We start from the raw sequence: 20,767 nt of genomic DNA, 5'->3' as shown, positions 1-20,767 counted from the left end.
TTTGAAAGATGTAACTATGTACTGTGAGGCGGTGAAAACGTCATGTGCCAAGCGGTCAAAGGATCTTGGATTATGTGGAGTAAAAGTAAACGGTGCGTATTTTCTGAGTGCACGAATGAACAAATCAAGTGATCCTTCTCGTTGCCAATATATAGACATAGTGCTTGTTTATTTGATTCACCCTCTCAGAGTTCATCGTTACTATAACACACAGTGCGAAGAGACCATGTCGACTACATTCCACCACGACAAGAGCGACGAGAGAGAACAAGCACAAGGTGGCGATAGCAAGCTAGCTAGAGCACTTCGAATGACCGGTGATTTACTTACACTAGTCGCTGAAATCACACTCGACAGGACGGTCGACCAATTAGCTGAATCGAGTGTTCGATCTCTCAGACAGGTGGTACCATCGAATCCTCTGACGTTGTCGACGAGCTGTTGCTTATGTCCGGGGAAAACCAGAACGTGCGATTCGGTGAAGAACACGAACAAGACCAAGATGAGTTTGTCAAAAGAGCGGTTCAGGGCAGATTGAGCAAATCGACACTGGCGGATGTGACATGAGAAGTATCGAAGATCATAGTACCTCCAATTAGTCTAACTCAAGCTACGGATAGTGCGCTTTTCATGGAATGTCTAGAGACTTACTTGATACCGACAATCACCGTCGATCATCCTAATTATTCACTGGGCCAGACTGTTGAGGTATCAAGAAACAGTGTGATCATGGACTAGTATATCATTGGTCTATCCCTGAAGATCCGGGAGTTCGCAAGTTCTATAGACCGATGTTCGATCCATCAAGTATTATCAGTACTGCGATATACAAGGCAGAGAAAAGGAGAAAGGACGAGATTGTGAATTCACTTATCCAATCAGCTCATGCAGCTATCGACCACATTAGCAGTACTATCCTCTGAATCGAAGGGAAGATCGCGGCAACTCAAAGATGGTCCAACGAGCTGGTTATTGAAGACGAGGATCAGATCAGATATTTCTGACATGATTTTACAGAAATACCAAAAGGGTCTTTCCGGGTTGGATGATCCAAGTGGACTCTCTCTCACGGCTGCATGGGAATATGACAATGACAAGATGAGAGATGACTCAGATATACTTTTGAGATATATCGATAAGCTTGAGCCTGACACTGATCAAGGTTGGTTTGCCGATATTCAGACTCCGAGACCTATCAATCTCTCTGAACTACCACTTGATCAAATTATGGATCAGTCTTAGTATATCCACGGTGTTCAGCCGAGTAGTGCTATCCGTCAAATCCGATTCATATTCTATGCATACTTTCCCCTCGACGCATCCATCGATTGTCGCATTGGTCTTCTGTTGCCCTTTTAGTGATCACTGAGCGATTGTGAACCTTCTTGAACGACTTTAAACGACTGTGATAGGGTGAGTCAGCCTGAACTGTTACCCCCAATCTGCGTCTACCGTTGAGGAGATGCAGTTAACTCACTAATTCATGAGTCGCTAATGTCAACTCTGAAAGTTGTTCCATCTCGTGGTGTGAGATGCGCATACAATAACATGACAGTGAATGTGTCGACTACATCGTGATGATATCGTCAGGAGTACTCATTTGCCGAGGTAGATCACCGTTATTCCGGTCTATCGCAACCTCCTTCAAGTAGATACCTAAACCTATCAGGGTCCTCCTTTAGTGCGATGGGAACATGATGGAAAGAATCTGCTTTTCGGGGTTTGCCAGATTGAGCGATGATATCCTTGAAAGAGAAGGCCTCCTGTATGCCGTCCCGTCAGTCGCCAAGATCGTAATGCATACTAGGTCAAGAGAAGAGAGATAGTAAGTATACTCACAGGGTACATATCAAATGGATCTTTGCCTTCACAAACTGTCTTTCTCAACCTCTTCATATCTATCAGACCTTTATGCCTCATTCTATCATTATGACTATATCCTATCATTTTCCCCTTGATCTCCGACAGAGTAGCAAAGCAGAAAGAGCAGTGCCAGCCTGATCCTCCTAATAAGTCATTTCCCTTTCTTCCATGATTATACGCCAACGAATCTGGATTGTTATACGTGACGATCTTCGGTCGAAAATATCCACCGTCATTCAAAGGGAATTCGTATGAATATCTATAATTGTCGACATTGAGATGAAGGGGTGAAGGGACTGATGAACAAGTTTGTAGTAGTTGTAATGTCTGACGTGAGATGATCTCATCTACATCCGATTGCAAGATCATATCTCCTTTTCTGATTTCACCTTTATCAGCTAAATTCCTCAACTCATTTCCTATCTTGGTCCGCTGTTTGATTTCATTATGAAATGATCCAAGTGGTAAGTTCGCTTCGAAATTCGTGATTAGATGATATTGTATTTTATCTTTGGGTATGAAATCAAATCTATGCCGATTATCTTGGAAATAAGTAGGTTTGGGTTGACCTGAGAAAGTCATATTCGATTCTACTATTAGGAATTTCGATACGTGTGGTTCATATTCCCTCATTCTGATTTCTAGCATATCTATCTCACTTGATAACAAAACCGCATCGATGATCCTCGGTAATGGCTCTACCGTACTTCTAGCTTTCCATCCATGTAGATCACACCATTTCCTTCTGACTTTCTCATCTTTAGGATCTCCCGGTGGTGGATATTGGGATATATGATTCCATCCTGATTCAGGTTTATCCCATAACGGTCTCGTTATATATCCGATATCTCTCTTCCAGGTACCCAAGGTTCCATTCAAGTATAGATATACTCCTAAGATCAAGGTCGTGCCGATTATATAGGTGGTGATTTTCTTCTTGAATAGTTTATTGGGAAAATACCTCCCGTATTTTGAGGGTTTGACGTAGGCGGATCCAGTCCTCACTTGAGTGTACCGATTTGACTCTACATCGTATGCGGGTGACATGTTGACCAGTGGCTGTCCATGTCCACTCAATCAGTGCTGATTGGTTGACGAGACAGATTTGATGTACCACTGTGATTAGTTGGAGACCACATACATGCCTGTCGAAAATACAAGTAGGGTGTTGACAACGGAGACAGAGACAACAAAGGAGTCGGCAAGTCACGTGACATCCAATACGGGTTATCTGATCCGCAGGCTTGGCGCAGCTGGATGTTGGCAGTTGGCAAGTGGAAGGAATCACCACTCATACCATCCGCAGGTCGGGGATCGTTTCCCTGATACTCCTAACTGCGCCTCATATCACTTGATCATGAGGGTGAATAAGAATACCCATCAAGCTGAGAGTCAAAACATCACACCTCCTCTGATCTCACGCTTCCGAAGTGTCGGCTCTCCATCAAAACCCTGGGAACATCCTCATTTTCTTGAAACACCTTCCCTTGCTCATAGCTCACTAGTTGCGTCGGTATTTATTGATCATACGCATCTCTCACTGCATGTTTAGCCTCTTCATTGACTTTTACTCCCATATACCTCATGAATGCAACGCCGATCACGATAGGAATTTACAATTGAACTCCTTGCCCTTACCCTGAATTAATTCGAGGATTCGATGTTGCTCCTATATGCTCGACGAACCATTTGTTTGCGTCTTCCAAGAGTACAATTGGTCATTGTAGCACTTCAAGCATAAAGGAGGGTATGTCTACAGGCTGACGAACCGAATCATTTCTCCTTCCATGTTGCCCGTGCTCTAGAGCACTGCCTTCGTGATTCGAGATATCCTTTGATATGGTCTCTTCGCTTGGTTATACGAATCAACCCCTGACGAAAGGCTGTCATATTTATCAAAGGGGAAAATGACGATTCGACATGGGAGTCAGACGTTACCTTCTGAGGTAGAAGCGACAGGTCATAGCGATAGAAGAGAAGGCTCAATGCTCGCAATTGATAGCTATTTGAAGGTCGAATACCAACCCAACTCGATGAACTCATTAACCATCTGACATATAGCTATATGTAACCATCTTCCAAAATGCCAACTCAAGACGCATCCAGCGATGACTCCAGATCTTTCCTAGGTCTCCTCGCCGACAAAGCATCGGAACATTCTATTAAGACAGCCAAGGCTCAAGCACGATACGAAGAGGTTTCGAAGATACTTGAATTAGTTGAAAATTCCGTGAAGTATTACGGGGACTTATCGCAAGAGAGGTTGAGAAACGGGGATACCTCACCCAGACAGACTGTCAAGAAGAGAACAAGTCAAATCACCGACAATAGTAAAATTCATACCGATAATCCCAAGGAAAACTTACGAAGGATCAAAGAGGCATGGAGCTTCCATCCCTTGGGAGTGGGATTATCCTGGTACAATCGGGAGATTGCGGAGAAAGAGATCACTCAGAAGCTTATGCTGGATAATGTGGATATCTTTCCTGATGCGGTGAGAACCACAGAGACAGAGGTCTACTCCGCAGCTATAAGGGAGTTCAAGCATACCAGATTAAACGATCCAGCTTCGCAATCTGCTTTAACCCTAACCCAAGAAGAACCGATGAAACGACTGGAACAATCCTATCAAAGATGATATCAGAGCTTTCATCGAGACCGCCTGCAGCACTAGGTTTCGCAATACGATATTTGAACGCCTTAACCTCTCTACAGACTATATCAATGAACGTCTACCTGAACGATTCCCAATGGGCGCTCAGGTTCTCACGTCAAGACACCCGAACGCCCGGACCCATCTGAGGATCCCTGTGGGCACTTCCCACCCCGTTGATCAGGTCAGTTCCCTATCATTGAAGATTCCTTGTTTCCCCTTACAGCACAATGGCAAGGTATACTCTGCCCTTGAGGCTGGAGAAGAAGGGGAGATCGAAAATACTGCGAAGAGGTTGATGGAGGATCTGGCCCGATCCATCAGATCTTTGCCTACCAGCGAGGGCCTTTCGGAAGATACAATCCAACGTGTAGCAGGATCTGATCTGTCGACTATAGCGAAATCCGTTGAAGAGGATCCCGCCTTACTTGAGACAGTACGCGCAGCACTGAATAGGATCCTTGAGGAACGGAAAGTTTCCAGGCGCATTGGTCAAGGCCTGTTGAGCGATATCGCTTTATTCCCTACACCTGAAGCTGACCTTGCAGAGAGTCTGACTTTGAGACTTACTTGGAATAATGGCGCTAACCATTTCTTCTTAAGGGATACTGTCAAACCTGACAACGTTCTTCTGGATACTTCGAGATATCTGGTGTGACATGAGCTCAAGATATTGAAGATAGATATAGATCGGCTCGGATGGGCCATATCCCAGTCAATTATGAACATCTGTCGCTGATATATATATATATATATATGTTACTACTATGAATAAATATATATATGCAAATTATTCATGCAATCATTGGAGTCGGAAGGAGCGGGACCTCTTTCGATTGAAAGCTCATGTCCCTTTCTTTCCGACGGAAGCATACCTGCTGCTAAGGAAAAGATCTGTTTGGTTCATTTGGACGGTTAATCTTATCTTGCTCGAGAGATCATGTATCATATGCCCTAGAGACCATCGTCGACCTGTTTGCCTTCTTAATTTATCGCTCTCTGGGATACAACAGATAGAATATCATAGGAAATTAGATATCATCTGGGCTGCCAGATACCGTCCGTGCAATGGATTATAAGGATGCCGCACCCCGATTCCATTCAGCTCGGTATCCTTTCCCTCGGCCTATCCTTCCAATTTCCTTCTTCCTCCGAGCCTCGATGGGCACCCCTCTCCATACCTTTCCTCGAGTCTGATGCGCTCTTCGATGACTCCTCGACTCCCCTGGTCCAGCTGCTACGACTGGCGCTCAGCGATGTAGGTTTGGGCTTCCAGGGGGAGTGGATCAGGGATGGAGTGAAGATAAAGGTCAGGTGCTGGATTTTACCTAGTGATGTACCGGGAAGTATGTGGAAAAGCATGCATTCGAAAGATAGAGAAAGGGTAGTAAAAGGGCTGTTGAGTAATGCGTCGAGGTACTGGGACATCGGACAAAGTGAAGCAGAAACTATACTGTCCATAAGGGTGAGTAACCGGTTTGATTGGGGTTCCTCTCTGGCACAAGCACTAGCTAACACTGTGATCGTCCCTGCAGCCTGAAGATGGCCAAAGTATGCAAGAGATCTACTCGAGTATACCCTCACCACGTGATCCACACTTCCAGCCCAGCGATTCGCTGTCAGATAGAGAGCTATTTAACAGCTTGAGCGACTATGAGAATCCTTTTGGTGTCAAGACGGACTCATACAAGTATCAGATAGTGAGTGAACCCTCTCGTCTTGTCCTCAAAAACAAGGATTTGAGCTCATGAGATATTGGAATCTCATCTAATGATTCAGAGATCTATTGCGAAGATGGTACAAATGGAGATGCAGCCTGAAAGACTGGTCGATCCTTTGTTCACACCACTTCAAGAAGCCGGAAGAGATGCGACATACTACGTCAATCTATCAAACTGGGATATACAGCGACATCCAGGATGGTATGATCTGCCTAGAGGTGGTATACTGTAAGCGCAATGCCTTTTTTTCTCTGGTCTCATTCGAAAACGCCAAGCTAACGCTAACATTACTGGGTTTATCCAGATGCGAACAGATGGGTACCGGCAAGACCCTCATGTGTCTATCACTTATTACTTCCACCTTGTACCAACCTACCTTACCTCCTTCCAATAGTATCGATCTATCTCCTGTCACTACCGATGTGGCAGAGCGTACATACCCATTTGCGGCCAATGCAGATTTACGAGCTCTGACCGGATATCCTCGCTCACAAACTCATCTCACATTCCCATCGCTGCTGGAGCTGTGCGCGAACGTACTAGCTACCAACGATCCTTCGGCAAAGCATCATAGTGATTTACCAGATATGTTGAGACCGCTGTTGGAACGCAGAACATTTTATTGTACCCTTCCTGCGGACGATGAATGTTCGCGATATGCGAAGAAGAAGACTTATAATCAGACGGTGAAGAAGATCCATCTCGCAAAAGGAACACTCGTGATAGTACCGCAAATCCTGATCCATCAATGGCAGGCGGAGATAGAACATCATCTGGAGGAAGGAGCTCTGAGTGTCTATAATGTGGAGGGAAAGCAATTGCCCAGTATCGAAACGCTTTTGCAGTACGATGTGAGTGTTCTTCCGACGTTTCAGTATGTTTCCACCTATCTCATTATTTTTGAACCAGGTGATTCTAATGGATACCTTACGTGAGCTTTAAACCGCAATCGCGTCTTATACCTTGTGCTAATAAATTTGGTGATAGGTTTCGGAGCGGAAGAAACGCAGCACAGAGTCTCAAAGGGCATGAAACCTTCAGTATTACTTCAAGCCCGGTGGAAGCGTATGATCTTGGGTCAGTATAAATCCTGTCCCTCCAATGCGATTCCTCAGAACTGTTGCTCACGACGATCTATAGATGAAGGACATACAGCGCAGTCGAAGCTGACGAACTCGATGACGTTCGCAAGGCAACTGAGTGTAGAGCGACGATGGCTTGTTAGCGGTAGTGAGTTCAAGCAGGAATTGCTTGAGAGCGAATGCTAATATGCACTGTTTAGCTCCGACACGACATCTACAGCAAGGAGGCGAAGCAGAGCTAGAGAGCATTGATGTCATTCATTCCCGCGAGGTTTCTCGAACAACCACTCCGACTGCCAACGATGTGCGCGTCGATTGGGAAGCTCACACAGTGCGTCGTGCATGGAATCAGCTTGAGCTGGAAGATGCCTATAGGATAGGAAGGATGATCGGGGGATTCTTAGCTGCTGAACCATTCAAGACAGAAGGTGGATTTGAGAGGAATGTCATTGCTCCACTCAGGAATAAGGAAGGACCCTCCTTTGGCGCTGTAAGGAGGATGAAGTATATAATGAACAGTCTCATGGTCAAGCATGCGTGAGTGTATTTTTGCCATTACAGCCTCTAATCTGCGATACAGTAGGCTGATGTTCGAAGAGTAGACCGCATGTCATAGATATCGAAGCTCAATTGCCACCGTCGACGATCATCAATCAACTACTACAGTTTGAACCAATGCAAAAGATAACGTATAACGTCCTTGCTGCTCTAGTAGCGAGTAACGTATATACCAGTGGGTTGTCCAAAACAATGCCTTATAAGGCGTGATTACTGATTGATCCTTGTGTGCAGGTGGAGGAGAAGATATCGATTATTTCCTACACAAGGACAACCGAGAGGCGTTTCTTCAAGTGGTCGATAACCTTCATTTAGCATGTTTTTGGTACTCTGCTCGAGACATGGGTGTCAAGGGTTGTTTGGATCGTACCAAGAGCTGGCTCGAACGTCATCCAGAAGCAGACCAACACGTACGAGAACAGCTGGAAGAGGGGTGTCACCATTTACAGTTGGCACTAGATAGTCAAGGATGGCGCGAATGGATGACCAATGGTGTTTCCATGCCGCTCGATGGACATGTCTTCCCTTCATTGATCAAGGAAGCTTGGTCGGATTCCTTCAACTCCAAACCCGATGCAGTCGATGTTCATAGCTTCAATATCTTGAGAGAGCTCAATCAACGAGGTAAAACAGTCCAAGATCTACATATAGCGGGATGGGATCATAGGAACACGAAATTAGAGGATTTCCAGAAGACCATGGCGAAGTATATGGGGAAACATGCAAAAGAACAGAAAAAATTGGCAAAAGCGAAGAACTCTACTGCTGCGAAGGCACCTAAAGCTGTCATCAATTCTTCCTCATCTCCCGTCAAGAACGGTTCAAGAAAGAGGAAAAACACAGATATAGATGAAATGGATCAAAGGCTACAAGAGGCAGAACGTAATGCCGCATTAGCGAACACCGCTTTGAATATCAACCTGCCCAGACCATTACCTGATGCAGTACACACCAGAAGTAAATCTGCAAAAGCCAATTTTGTTGCGAGGACTATCATGTCTGCCGACAAGGATGATAAATTCGTCATTTTTGGCGATGCTTATGAGTTGGGTCATTTGACGGAAATACTAGATTTACTGGATATCACGAGGTTAGCCCTGTCACTCGCTTTGTCCGTTATCGAATACTGATTTTCTTCCTTATTCCTGTTAGTACGTTTGTGGGAAGCGAATTGTTTACGAGAGATAGACGTAAAGCTCTCGACGACTTTCAAAAACCTGAAATCAGAGTATGTTTATTAGACCTCAAGGTCGGTGCTCGAGGGTTGTGAGTTATATCTCTCCTGTACGTTTTGTTGCAATTGCTGATACCACATGTTACAGAAATCTTGTCGTTGCCAATCGAATGATCTTCCTTCGACCCATTTGGAATTTGGATGTTCAAGCGCAAGCCATCAAAGTGAGGGATTCCTTGATTCTAACGATCTTATACAATTGACTAATTTCAATCCAGCGTGTTCATCGAATCGGTCAACGTAGGGCTACAAAAATCCAAATTTTGGTTACAGAAGGTACATTCGAGGAAGATATTGCTAAACGGTCATCCAAGAATCGATCTCAGGACGATGAGAAGTTGTATTCGAGAGCTATGATTGAGGTTGGTCTTTCCCATCTTTATTGTACTGGTAGCACTGAAGTAGACTGACGAGCGATGGCTAGAATCCAAAATTCGTTTATCCCGATAAAGATGAGACAGAGACTTTCGCGGTGCGATTCATACCCACAAGCGAATTCCCGTCCGCTACTGCTGTCAAAGGTACCAACGGCAATGCCATGGATAGAGATGGCCAGGACGTGATCGATCATAGACCGGGTCCGGTCATTGTTCACAGCGATCTTGGTGCAGCTACCGAAACAGAAGACTTAAGTGGTATTAAGAAGCGAGCTCGAGTTATGTTCGCATAGATTATGATATGCAGTAAGTGAACGATGATTTGCTGTCTATTGGAGCTAACTGGTCTCATAGGTCATTGTATCGTCTTCCACCATTATTCGCCGCAGACAATGCCAGTCTACAGTCAACTGCATGTCTCTTCTACTACGGCTGGACTCGTATGCTCATTTTCAGAGTTCGAGGTGTATATGTTTCACCATAAATGTCCAGTAAAATCATGATATGTGGTCCTTTCGCTCCTGCACCACATCGTAGTCAACATCAAGTCGATATAATATACATTACTCTTCGCTATTGTCCATTGGTAGTATAATTCCGGTATATTAGGTATATAAGTGCACTCAGGTGATACTGTTTTCCGTTAACTTCATGTATCTCAGGGAGCATGACATCGTAAACGATCTGCAAGCTCAAGGGATTCCATTCCTGAGATTATCGAATTCTACAATCCCATACTCCGACTATCAGCATCTATCTGTGAAGAGTGCCAAAAAGGGATGTATGATCACTCACCTGAGTTGGGATAATTCAAGTTGTTCTTCCACTTCTCCAGCCCTCCTCCATACTTCTCAAACGCAGTCTTCACAGTATCCACCAGACTATACCCAAGATTCAAGCATATCCCATCATCCAGATGTAATTTCCATGCTTTGAGATCATCCCATTCTCCCCATAAGTCCCACTTATTCCACCAAAGTTCAAAGCCTCTTTCGGCCAATTTCTCATTGATCGGAAATACTGATCTCTTCTGTCCGAGGGTGAAAGGCTTTCCTTTCAGTTTCCCATAATTCCACTTCTTGCTAAGTCCTTTCAACCTATCCCATATACCTGGCCAAATCCGACCAGAAGGTTTTCCTTCCGATTGAAGTTTGGTGTAATCTTGGTCGATTGACCAGTACATCATACCTCCAAGGTTGTTTTTCATAACGTATTTGGCTTTTTGGAGAGCTACTTGGGGAGTGTCAAAGGAGACGACATGGCCCGTGGTGCTATGTCAACACTAACTGTATCAGTGTCTTCGTCTTTTATGGAATTGCAAGGGAAAAGAAGGAACTACTAACTTATCGAAACTCCATGAAGATCCTAAGGTCCTGTTATAGAACATTACCGCGCCGTCTAGTGGCAGATGCTTGATATCGTAATTACCAGCTTGGTCATAATCGCCTCCTCCGATATCTATCCAGCATACGACATGAGCATGTACATATAGACTCGTATGAAGAGAGAGATGACTGACCAGTCCAGTTGTTCCACATTCCTTGAGTACCGTTAAATCCAGTGCCGTAAAGAGGCATACCTAAACACCGGACAGTTGTAGGTCAGCAAAGATACTTCGACGAAATAGTAGCAGTGTGATATGGGGAGCATACCCAAGTTCAGTTTTCTACTATCAATACCTTCTCCCACATAATGTTTGACGCACTGAGATCCCGAAGCGTTTTGGTCATTGGCAGAATTGGTATCCGGATAAAGGTTTGAAGCAGGTAAAGCGGTTGGCGTCCAATCTCCCGAGAACTGCCACATCATCAATCAACGACCTGTATCAATATGGCTAAGAGGAAGTTAAACCTTACATCATACGCCATGAGATTCCAGAAGTCAAGGTACTGAATTACACGCATCCAAATGTCAGTAGGCTGACTCTCTGATGATCAAGCTCGAGAAGACGAGCTGCTCACATTGTCCATCCCTCTGGTATCTAATTCTCCCCATCCTGTTTCGCCACAACCCGCCGCTACCTACAACATGACGATACTCCTGAGTCAGATTCTCCAGATGAACTCCGCCAAAATGTACATACAGAGAGCTCATAGTAGCCACCTTTATTCTTCGAAGCAGCCTGATCCAGGCCGCTTCTCAACGACTTGAGCAGCTCAGTCAATGCTGGACCTTGTTCGCCTTCCGGACTGATTTTCAAAGAGTTAAGTCTGCTGTCTACTGTGTGCGGTCGGTCAAACTCACTATTCTGTTGGAAAGAGTTCATTGAAAGGGCGATGATAAGATTTTCAGCGAGATCTTAAGATATATAGGACACATCATAGACTAACCAAAATCGATGTCCAACCCATCAAATCCGAAATTGTTCAGAATGGTGATGGATGAATTGACGAATGTTGCTCGCCAGTTGGAATCGACGATGTTAGCGAAGTTCTATTCTCATATATATATATATGATTTAAATCAGCGAACCCTCGCTTTCTGATCGTGCAGTGAGATGAAGTACTGACGGGAGAGTAGGTCCATCCTCCAATGGATAGTAGAGTTTTGAGGTGTCTACCAAAATAGGTTGATGTATACCCTTCAGCACCACTTATAATTTGAAGACTCCGGAGAGATATGATACATACCTGTTCTGCTTTTTCAATAGATAAAGCTGTTTCAAATTCCCATAAAGATTATTACCTTCTTCGTCGATATCGTCATGTGGATATTCAAACTACACGTATACAACGCATCATTTCTTCAGCTTAGGGAAATTGAACTACAATGTCTATCTGTCGAAAATTGGTATTGTATATATCTACTTACTTGACAGTCCGCTTCTGGATCATCCAAAAATACAGTCCCATTATCTACATCGACATTGGCAAAAGCATAATTGATATGAGTAAGATCCCGAGCTGTGATGTTAGTGACGAGGAAGTTTTGTGGATCGTATATACCCCAATTTGTCTGCAGCCAAATCAACAAGAAGCTTACAAGAGGACGAGGATTGTGATTTGGACTTACGAAATATCCTATGTTCCTATAACCTGACCAACCATTACTGCTCTCTTCACAAGAATCACATCTTCTTTGATCCTCTTCTAGAGTTGAGATTGCTCTACCGGTAATACCTGGTAGGAAGTGTAATGTGCCCAGCAAGAGGGCGAGGTGATTCATGTCTGAATCTGACTGATTGGTATAAGTGACTATAGGTAATTGTACTGTACAAAGGGCCTTAGGTATGACTGTTTATAGTTAATTGCAGGACCGCCAAGAGAATGAATTATGATTTCGGCTATTTTCAGTAAGGACAGTGTCTGCTCAAATGAATGAAAGCGATGCGATGATAATGGAAAGGATATCAGATGAAAGACCTCTGAAAGGAGGGAAGGAATGAGATGGAAGGTGGAAGGTGGAAGGTGGAAGGTGGAAGATGTAATGAAAGTAAGAAACGATCGGATCGAAGATGGTCACTTCTCACTCCCATTTCCTTATATATCTTCTAAGGTTGGTCAGATAACCCTCGGTGTTCTTTCACATCAAAATCAACATGATCGAAGCTACTCGTACACTACACGTACTGATCAGGGTGGAATGATGTTTGGGACGTTTGACCTTATCTCTGAAACAGGCACAGACGGTTTGTCCATACAAATCGTGTGTGTGGTGAGATGACGGAGTCATATCGGCGATGGCTCAAGCTGTGCAGGGGTCTGTTCTCCAATGTTTCAGACAGGCGCGCGTCCCCCGCTGCTGGCAGCGAGCTTTGACAATGCACAGCTCATGAAAGATAATGTACTGTATGTGAGTGAATCTACATGAAACTTTTATCGCAAACATACGACTATGCACCCTTTTGACCTTCAACCTCTTCCTTAACGGCGTATTTGAGATGGATTGATCAACCTTATCCGCCTTCCTCATCTCCCCCTTCACCTTCACCCCCTTCTTCATCATCGTCCCCACCCTCTTCTCCACCACCGCCGCCGCCGCCTCCACCACCACCTTGTCCACCTTTCTTCTTCTTCTTCTTTTTCTTCTTCTTGGCTCCTTCAAGTGGTTCACCTGCCGGCGCAGACTTACCAAATGTCAACTCCCCAGCTTTCGGGAGATTATCACCCGTCCATCCATACCCATTCCACCCATTCATCAACCCGTTCGTAGAAGATTGCCAACCGGCCTTGGCTTTATCTTGCTGTCCACCACTGTATTCGTTCCAAGATGGTAACATCGGATAATGAACTACCACCGAATGACCTACTCTTCTTGAATGTTCTTGAGCTTGCAACTCTGCCGCTGTAAGCGGGTACAAGCTCGGAGTGATGGTAGAAGGTGGTTTGGGATATATCGGTGTATATTCAGGAAAGTAGGATGAATGATGATGCCATGAACAATCTGATCCAGTCGGAGACGGAGTATCCCTCAGAGTAGGTAATCTCTCTTCCTTTGATATATCTCTATAAGCTCCACTGGTGTTTTGGTTGTTGGAAATGAACGGCCAATGAATCCAGGATGGTTTCTTTTTCACTTTCATTTCCTTTCCCTTCTCTGGCGTTGGATCGGGTGTAGGTAATCCATAAGGAAATCCCTCACCTTGAGTAGAAGGCGTGAACCTAACTCCCTTGATGAGTTGGGGTTGGGGTTTGTGTTGCTTTTGAAGTTTTTTAGCATTGGAACTTGGTGTGATTGGTCGATTGGGTGTGGGTGTTTGGGGTTGAGTGGTGTCGTCCCATGTTATGTCCATTTTGGGCATTTTCAATATCGATTTACGACGCACTAAACCATTTGATGTTGGATCAGGAGTGGAGAATCGTTCAGCAGGATAGAAAGGGTCGTTGACAGGAAGTAGGTTGTCAGTGGAAGCTGGATAGAATGGTTCTGAAGAGGGAAGTGGGAGTGGGAGAGGTCGGTGGCGAGAATTGGAAAAATGCATCATTCTGAATTGGAATTGAAATTGGTGTTTTGACTTTTTGAGCGGATTTAGTCTATCATTAGTCTAGGATACCGAGATGAACGAACAATGAGAATGAAAGGAGACAAAAGAGACTTGATGTGAATATGTCGAGGAAGAACAAAAAAGACGAAAAAGTGTGAAGAACTGTGAGCTGACGGGAATTGAGATTGTTATCATCTCATCCCATCATTTGATGGGATATTTGAGTCAGAATTATGGTGAACTGCTAAAATCGAATCACCATCAGTGATGTACGTCACTCTCATCACACGACAACACAAGGAGTGATCAACGTGTTCTTCCTCCTCAATCACAAGACTATCCTCTCACTTCTTTCATGGGCCCACTGATCACGTAGCATCGGCATCGCCTGCGATCGACCAATCCTGTCTTCCTGTGAATCCCTTCAGTATGCGATCACTCAATACCTCTTCTTAGGATCGTATTGCCACATTGTCCTATGATGTCCGGATTGGGTGAAGATCAAAGGTGGACAAAGGACCGTAAGATACACAATACAGTACAATACATTGTTAAATGATGGTTCCTGAATCCTATGAGCTATGACCCCGGGGGGCGAAGATGAATCGTCTGTTCATATTGTTTAACCGCATGATTGTGTATGACGCAGGCAAGGCAGTGAGTTGAAGAGGTTGAATCGAGCAAACTGGTCTGAGCGATACCAACGAAAGAGAGGCAGACAGAGTTGTAGAGTGTAGAGTGTAGCGTGTAGAGTGTAGAGTGTACAGAACTGGAGTCTCACTCGAGTATCTTCGCTCGGCCGGACGTCAATGCGCTTTCCACGTGTCACCTTCCTTTCCTCCACTTTGACTTCTTGGTCCGAAAGCAACTTGATGTCCAGTCGGTTCTTGATAGTTCTTGATTGATATTTACAAGCAGGAATACCAAGCGCAGAAAGTTGAACAGACTATATATTTAACTGAAACCCAATGGCATACCGCCATGTCCTCCCGGTCATAGCCACAGCAATTGCTGGTCCTGGTCCTTCCACCATAACACGTTATTTGAACTCTTCCGTCAGACGGCCTCTCCTTGCTTCGACACCTCTCTGCCCAGTCCATCCTTGCAGACGGATAGCGGTATCCCACCGATGGTCCAGTACACAATCCCCTCTACCTATCTCGGAGAAGAATAAGAATCTAGATGACTCGCCTCATAGTTCAGTCTCAACCAACGAAAAACTGGCAGGGGAAGGGAAGGGTACGGGTTTACCTATTCCTGGGGGGGTAGCTACTGGCTCGACTTCTTTCTCGGGTACTGGTTCTATAGCAGGACAGAACTCATTATCAGGCTCCTCGACGATTTCCGAACTTTCCGAACTTTCTGATATATCCCGGCGAAACGAACATGAAGCTTCAGAAACAACTTCACCATCACCGAATTACCCAACTCTTCCTTCCTCTTCTTCAACCTCCAAGTCCTCCAACGCTTCCCTCGAATCCACCTCTCCATCTTCTTCGACCTCACAATCTCTCAGGTTACCCTCCTCGATATCCTTACCGCCGGAAGTACGAGAACGTCTGACCGAGTGGTCTACTACGGTCTTACAGCATTCCAAAAGAATCGCCAAAGATGCGCAGAAAGGCTTGATGGACTTGGGGTTGAGAATGAATGAGATGACGGGGTATAAGGAGGTAGAGAGGCTGAAGGGATTAGTGTTTGAGAAAGGTGAGTAGGCTTGGTCCTTGGTGATAGATCACCTCAAAGCAGTCATGAACAGACACCTTTCTATATTTGTTCGAGCACAGCAATGAAGTACAGAGGTTGACTTTGTTCTGTTCTTTTTTTTACCTATGATAGAGGACAGTCTTCAAAAACTGCGTGAATCTGCTCGTTCTGCCAAATTAGCATATGACGAAGCAGTCTCTACCCGATCCAACGCTCAGCGGGACGTGAACACTTTGTTAGAACGTAAACATTCATGGGACGATTCCGACGTATTGCGATTCACCCATCTCGTCCGTCAAGATCATTCGTCCTCTCATGCGGTGGTAAGGACATCGAGCGAGATGAAAGAAGCAGAGATGAAAGTTGATAAAGCTTTCAACGAGTTGATGCAAACTATCTTACAGAGGTATCATGAAGAACAAGTCTGGTCGGATAAGATACGTAGTGTATCTACCTATGCGAACTTGTTGGGTTTAGCATTAAATGCGATTATCTTCCTTGGGGCGATAATCATTGTTGAACCGTGGAAGAGAAAGAGGTTGGTGAATAAGTTGGAAGAGAGGATGAGTGATATGATGTTGAAAGTGGAAAGTGGATTAAAAGGTTTAGAAAGTAAATTACATGAAGCAACGGTTAGAGGGAATGTGACGGTTGGTGATTTCGAGATGGTACGACCTATAACCGACGAGATTGTACCTACCACACAATCAGATACACCAACGAGTATACAGACTGTAGAAGAAAGGGCAATAGAAGATGATCCTATGCCCATTGATCTACCTCCAGAAATAGCTATACCACCATTAGATCCTCTTATTCCCTCTATATCGACATCGACTGTGCCGATGTTTGAACCCATGATCCAAACTCGAATAGAAGGCTTACCACCTTACCTAAACGTCATTACTCAACCTTCACAAGAGAGGGATATGGCAATAGCTGGGATGGCCGGCGCAGCCATGATGGGACTAGTCATCACTTTGGGGAAATGGATTTTCTCATGAAGCTTTAGATGGGGATGGACGATCAGGAACGTGAATCAAGAATGATCATCAAATTCACATATGCATCGTGTTTCCCAATCATCAAACAACGGCCAAGAATACTAACGTGACTTATTCTGTGAACTACGAATCGGCAGTTCGGTGTGCCATGAGGGGATTACTTGCTTGTTTCGATCGATCGTGTCCATTAAACGAGTAGGTGTGATTGATGGCTAGCTAGTCGATTACTTCACCAAAGGATGTCTCAGAAGAAGAAGAAGATATCTCAGTGATGGAGCGCTGATCGTTCAAAGCTAAGACAACAATTGCCATCACTTGGCGGTCCGAGCGTGTTATAGGAGACATACATCACGAGGTGAACTCGCAATGCCGAGACGAATTGATGGTAGTGATCAATCTGGAGTTTGTAATTTGTCATAACTAATCGAACAGCTAGTGAAGGTTGAATGATCAAACAAAACAAGGTGACCAAGGATGTATATAAACGAGATAAACGTATATCGACTCACCTCGCCCTCTTCCTTCTTTCTTCTATTCCTTCTTTTCATCTCATCCTCGTAACCCTATTCCAACATCTCAGTCACTTCTTTCTGTGACAATGATGTTACTCTCCCTCGTCTCGTTATTACCCCTCATACCATACTCGGTGGCGATCACCATCCCGAGAGGAGGTGTCTCACCATCTCGTCCTCTACCTCGGTCGATGGAAGAGAGACAATCAGATGGGATAGGATGGCATGGTTACAGGAGTGTAGGATATTATGTGAGTTCAATTCTTCTCAATGCGTACCTGTCTCTATGCAATGATAGTCTGTGGATACTGACCCTCACCTTTGTTCCAGCCAAATTGGTAAGCAGCGTATAGACAACAGTCTTCCTGATTGTTTAATTGACTTCTATCGATTTTTCACCTATTTCAATTTCACCGGTCACAGGGTGATATACAACTCCGACCCATTCGCAGTTACCAATATCACCGCATCTGATTATACACATATCATCTACGCGTTTGCCAACGTCGATTTGGAGAACGGACAAGTATTCTTAGGTGATGATTGGGCTGATACCCAGGTGAGTATCTTCTGCTATATGCATATGCACCTTGGTCTATACGTAATCACATTGTTCGCTTGATACAATGGCTGATCGTCAATGACTATCCCCCTATTGCAGTACCCTTATCCCACCGACGATACCAACGAAGAAGGTAATAACCTCTATGGAAACTTGAAACAACTTTTCTTGCTGAAACAACAGAACAGGTCAGCTCGCGAACCCCTTGATGTGGATTATGCAGCTCAGCTGACTCCTTGCATAGAAACCTCAAGATCCAACTTGGTGTTGGAGGCGCTACCTACTCTTCCGTGAATTGATATCCACCTTGTACAAAACCTAGAATGACAAGGAGATATCTCGCTGACCGCTTTCAAATCCCTTGAATGGGAATGTAGAACTTCAACGGTATCACTTCCCAAGAATGGCGAGAAACATTCACCACCTCGGCTGTGGATTTGGTAACTAATCTGGGATTTGATGGGCTTTGCCTCGATTATGGTGTGTCGAAATCATCCACTTAGCTTGGAATATACAGTGTAACCTGCTGACCTGCCATATTCCTGCGGACGTAGAATAGTAAGCTCTTTCGAATTCTTGTGAGAGATACTTGTGGTAAGGCAAGTACTGACTGAAAATGCCACTCACAGTCCAATGAATGCACAAACTGCTCCGCTCGTCGATCTCTTCAGAAGGTTGCGACTTGGTCTGAACTCGGCTGCCAGCGAAATTGGAGGTGGTCATTTCATCTTATCGGTAAGCTAAAACACGATATCCCAATAGTGAATTGTAGCTGATAATCGATAAATCGGTCCGTCAGTGGGCTGCAGCATGTGGAGCATACAATTGGGCTGCTCAAGATGTACCAGGAATGGATCAAGTGAGTACAATAATTCAAAAGTCTGCAACGTAATACAGAATATCGTAAAGCTGATTTATGGTGATGTCGATAGTATCTCGATTATTGGAATCTGATGGCTTATGACGTGAGTGAATGCTGAACTTCCCACGGACCACAAGTATACATCCACTCAATTTGTTCGTGTGCTATAGTTCTCCGGACCGTGGACCGACACCGCTCTTCCGGCTTCGAACCTCTACCCTGATGGACAATCTTCAGATGTTGGTGCATCCGGCTCGCAATGTCTTCAACACTATATAGAAGAAGGTGTTGATCCTAGGAAACTCAATCTTGGTATGTAATGTACCACAAAAATGCGCAAAAATCTCCCAGACTATGTATGTCATCACATATTGATACCATATTGGATGATCAGGAATGCCACTTTACGGAACTGGATTCACAGGCACTCAAGGGATGTGGACTCCATGGACGGGTAAGTTGTACTTACTCTCTGTGAGATCCAAAAGGCCAACTTAGCAGTTTATCCACCATTCTCACACTATATGTGATAGGGACTGAACAGTACGACGTATCTGAACTACCTGTCGATGGAGATACAGTTTCTTACAATGCCACTTTGGGCGGATCATGGAGCTATAACCCGTAAGTAGTAGATTCTGGCTCTTCTAGTCAATGAACACGCCAATTCCTCTCACTCTACTATGTGATGTTCATGTATCTCAGTAGCATAGCTAATGCTAGAAACGTATCTTCAGATCGAATGGCCGAGTCGTGTCGTTCGACACTCCCACTTTAGCACTGCAAAAGGCAATCTACGTGATCGAGCACAACATCGGAGGTATGATGTATTGGTCTATCGATGGTGATTATTCGAGACTCCAACCGGAAGGTGCTAGTAGACCTGATAATTTGAGTGCTAAGAGACAGTATGACTGGAGTAAGAGAAATGTCGACGGAAGGAACAAGAAAGGCGGAGAAGGCGAGGGAGAAGAAGGCCGTAATTCAGGACATGGTGGTGGAGGACATAACAACTGTACGGAAGAAGAACAGGGTGAATATGGCCATGGTGGTGGTAATCATAATTGTACTGGTGGAGGAGATGACGGCGGTAACGGTGGTGGTAACAACAATACTGATCCTATCAGTACTGCTATTGGATATAGTCTGGTGGATACGGTCGTCACTGCTTTCAAGAGGTATGGAGGTGGGTTGGACACGACTACTAACAGGTTGGAATATCCTACTTCTGGTAAGTGCGATCACTGCTCATGATTTGTAAGGGTAATTGACTTTGCGTTGGGATATCGGTGTAGAATACGATAACCTTCGAGCTGGTTTCCCCTGATTATGTTAAGTAATCTGGTCTGGGGACAAGACTCACTCCATCGAACCTTTCGACTTCATTCTCTGGACAATCACTTATTCCTTTTCCTTGACGAATCACGATATAATGATAGATAGCTCGGTATTGCCCCTGCTCGTGCTCAACTTTCTGAAATTGGTTATATGGCAAACTTCCTAATTTGATACGCAATAGTAACGATGAATGATGAATGATGATATTGATATGTACAATATGATATACATTTCCATTTTTTTCCAACCGCACCGTACAAAAGGGGAACTTTGACAATCTTCGCAAATATACACATACCGTAATAAGGTTATAAGATGATCAACCTTCGATTTACTTTTCCATTCTTTTTCTTCCTTGATGAATACTATC

The 20,767-nt window shown here is 44.5% G+C and overlaps 10 protein-coding genes across 10 annotated transcripts; 7 read left to right on the top strand and 3 right to left on the bottom strand.

Annotated features, from left to right (window-relative positions):
• Window positions 1–226: 226 nt before the first annotated feature.
• V865_000279 (uncharacterized protein) lies at window positions 227–567 on the top strand (the record flags this gene model as incomplete). Its single annotated transcript, XM_066224111.1, has 2 exons — window positions 227–403; window positions 466–567. The coding sequence occupies 2 exons, from the start codon at window positions 227–229 to the stop codon at window positions 565–567; spliced, it is 279 nt and encodes a 92-aa protein (XP_066080208.1).
• Window positions 568–630: 63 nt separating this feature from the next.
• V865_000278 (uncharacterized protein) lies at window positions 631–1,242 on the top strand (the record flags this gene model as incomplete). Its single annotated transcript, XM_066224110.1, has 2 exons — window positions 631–723; window positions 1,018–1,242. 2 exons carry the CDS (start codon window positions 631–633, stop codon window positions 1,240–1,242), a joined length of 318 nt encoding a protein of 105 aa, XP_066080207.1.
• Window positions 1,243–1,619: 377 nt separating this feature from the next.
• V865_000277 (uncharacterized protein) lies at window positions 1,620–2,910 on the bottom strand (the record flags this gene model as incomplete). Its single annotated transcript, XM_066224109.1, has 2 exons — window positions 1,620–1,763; window positions 1,840–2,910. 2 exons carry the CDS (start codon window positions 2,908–2,910, stop codon window positions 1,620–1,622), a joined length of 1,215 nt encoding a protein of 404 aa, XP_066080206.1.
• Window positions 2,911–3,946: 1,036 nt separating this feature from the next.
• V865_000276 (uncharacterized protein) lies at window positions 3,947–4,501 on the top strand (the record flags this gene model as incomplete). Its single annotated transcript, XM_066224108.1, has 1 exon — window positions 3,947–4,501. One exon carries the CDS (start codon window positions 3,947–3,949, stop codon window positions 4,499–4,501), a length of 555 nt encoding a protein of 184 aa, XP_066080205.1.
• A 112-nt stretch (window positions 4,502–4,613) lies between these two features.
• Window positions 4,614–5,174, top strand: V865_000275 (uncharacterized protein; the record flags this gene model as incomplete). The annotated part of the gene is made up of 1 exon (XM_066224107.1): window positions 4,614–5,174. One exon carries the CDS (start codon window positions 4,614–4,616, stop codon window positions 5,172–5,174), a length of 561 nt encoding a protein of 186 aa, XP_066080204.1.
• Window positions 5,175–5,597: 423 nt separating this feature from the next.
• On the top strand, window positions 5,598–9,781 carry V865_000274 (uncharacterized protein; the record flags this gene model as incomplete). Its single annotated transcript, XM_066224106.1, has 14 exons — window positions 5,598–5,981; window positions 6,052–6,216; window positions 6,296–6,465; window positions 6,542–7,088; window positions 7,147–7,168; window positions 7,225–7,314; window positions 7,378–7,467; window positions 7,520–7,856; window positions 7,922–8,052; window positions 8,112–8,967; window positions 9,030–9,143; window positions 9,200–9,275; window positions 9,330–9,473; window positions 9,536–9,781. The coding sequence occupies 14 exons, from the start codon at window positions 5,598–5,600 to the stop codon at window positions 9,779–9,781; spliced, it is 3,372 nt and encodes a 1,123-aa protein (XP_066080203.1).
• A 399-nt stretch (window positions 9,782–10,180) lies between these two features.
• V865_000273 (uncharacterized protein) lies at window positions 10,181–12,653 on the bottom strand (the record flags this gene model as incomplete). The annotated part of the gene is made up of 13 exons (XM_066224105.1): window positions 10,181–10,212; window positions 10,284–10,759; window positions 10,832–10,946; window positions 11,008–11,067; window positions 11,141–11,285; window positions 11,345–11,377; window positions 11,450–11,509; window positions 11,572–11,708; window positions 11,819–11,921; window positions 11,999–12,044; window positions 12,119–12,207; window positions 12,300–12,443; window positions 12,501–12,653. 13 exons carry the CDS (start codon window positions 12,651–12,653, stop codon window positions 10,181–10,183), a joined length of 1,593 nt encoding a protein of 530 aa, XP_066080202.1.
• Window positions 12,654–13,383: 730 nt separating this feature from the next.
• On the bottom strand, window positions 13,384–14,412 carry V865_000272 (uncharacterized protein; the record flags this gene model as incomplete). The annotated part of the gene is made up of 1 exon (XM_066224104.1): window positions 13,384–14,412. The coding sequence occupies one exon, from the start codon at window positions 14,410–14,412 to the stop codon at window positions 13,384–13,386; it is 1,029 nt and encodes a 342-aa protein (XP_066080201.1).
• Window positions 14,413–15,380: 968 nt separating this feature from the next.
• Window positions 15,381–17,123, top strand: V865_000271 (uncharacterized protein; the record flags this gene model as incomplete). Its single annotated transcript, XM_066224103.1, has 2 exons — window positions 15,381–16,119; window positions 16,252–17,123. The coding sequence occupies 2 exons, from the start codon at window positions 15,381–15,383 to the stop codon at window positions 17,121–17,123; spliced, it is 1,611 nt and encodes a 536-aa protein (XP_066080200.1).
• Window positions 17,124–17,724: 601 nt separating this feature from the next.
• Window positions 17,725–20,386, top strand: V865_000270 (uncharacterized protein; the record flags this gene model as incomplete). The annotated part of the gene is made up of 15 exons (XM_066224102.1): window positions 17,725–17,886; window positions 17,966–17,973; window positions 18,059–18,194; window positions 18,297–18,385; window positions 18,442–18,487; window positions 18,575–18,677; window positions 18,757–18,775; window positions 18,827–18,932; window positions 18,997–19,056; window positions 19,130–19,162; window positions 19,230–19,371; window positions 19,454–19,513; window positions 19,593–19,683; window positions 19,797–20,290; window positions 20,355–20,386. The coding sequence occupies 15 exons, from the start codon at window positions 17,725–17,727 to the stop codon at window positions 20,384–20,386; spliced, it is 1,581 nt and encodes a 526-aa protein (XP_066080199.1).
• Window positions 20,387–20,767: the final 381 nt, after the last annotated feature.

The sequence above is a fragment of the Kwoniella europaea genome, chromosome 1 (genome assembly GCF_036810445.1).
Source record: "Kwoniella europaea PYCC6329 chromosome 1, complete sequence".
In the NCBI taxonomy this organism is placed as follows: Eukaryota; Fungi; Basidiomycota; class Tremellomycetes; order Tremellales; family Cryptococcaceae; genus Kwoniella; species Kwoniella europaea.
The sequence above is the reverse complement of the archived record's forward strand: the minus strand, read 5'-3'. Positions and strand labels throughout refer to the sequence as shown.